A 424-nucleotide genomic window follows, 5' to 3' on the forward strand; every position below is an offset into this window, starting at 1 on the left:
CCAGGGGAGCGGGCGGGGGGGGTTGCCCCGGCGGCCGGCGGGCGGGAGGTACCGGCGGGGACCGCGCCGCCGGGGCCGCTGGCTTTGTACGTGCAGCTCCACGGGGAGACGACCAGCCGGCGGTTGGAGGCCCACGAGAAGCCCCTGCAGATCCAGAACGACTACCTCTCCCAGCTGGGCTTCCGGGACCTGTGGCGGGTACAGGAGGAGGGCATGGACTCGGAGACCGGCTGCCTCATCCGCTTCTACGCCGGTGAGCGATGGGGTAGGGAGGGCGACCGTCGGGGGGGGTGTTGGGCGAGCGGTTGGGCGCTGTCTCCCCTCAACGGGGAAGGGTGGTTGGTGGGTGTCTCCTCGAAGACACCCTTACCCGGGCTTCCCCCCCCCCCCGAAACAAGTTGCAACCGCAAAACGGGCGGCGCCC

At 71.7% G+C, this 424-nt stretch overlaps 1 protein-coding gene across 2 annotated transcripts in view; it reads left to right on the forward strand.

The window, feature by feature from the left end:
* Positions 1-22: 22 nt before the first annotated feature.
* Positions 23-424, forward strand: part of PHLPP1 (PH domain and leucine rich repeat protein phosphatase 1) — a 141,723-nt gene continuing 141,321 nt past the window's right edge. The window contains exon 1 of one of the 2 annotated variants that reach the window (XM_014941018.1): positions 23-265. In XM_014941018.1, coding sequence (XP_014796504.1) covers positions 214-265 — 52 coding nt within the window. In that variant the 5' untranslated portion in view covers positions 23-213. The remainder of the gene's footprint in view (positions 266-424) is intronic. The other variant, XM_014941019.1, reaches the window with a different exon arrangement.

This window comes from Calidris pugnax, unplaced genomic scaffold (genome assembly GCF_001431845.1).
Source record: "Calidris pugnax isolate Ruff unplaced genomic scaffold, ASM143184v1 scaffold8, whole genome shotgun sequence".
Classification (NCBI taxonomy): domain Eukaryota; kingdom Metazoa; phylum Chordata; class Aves; order Charadriiformes; family Scolopacidae; genus Calidris; species Calidris pugnax.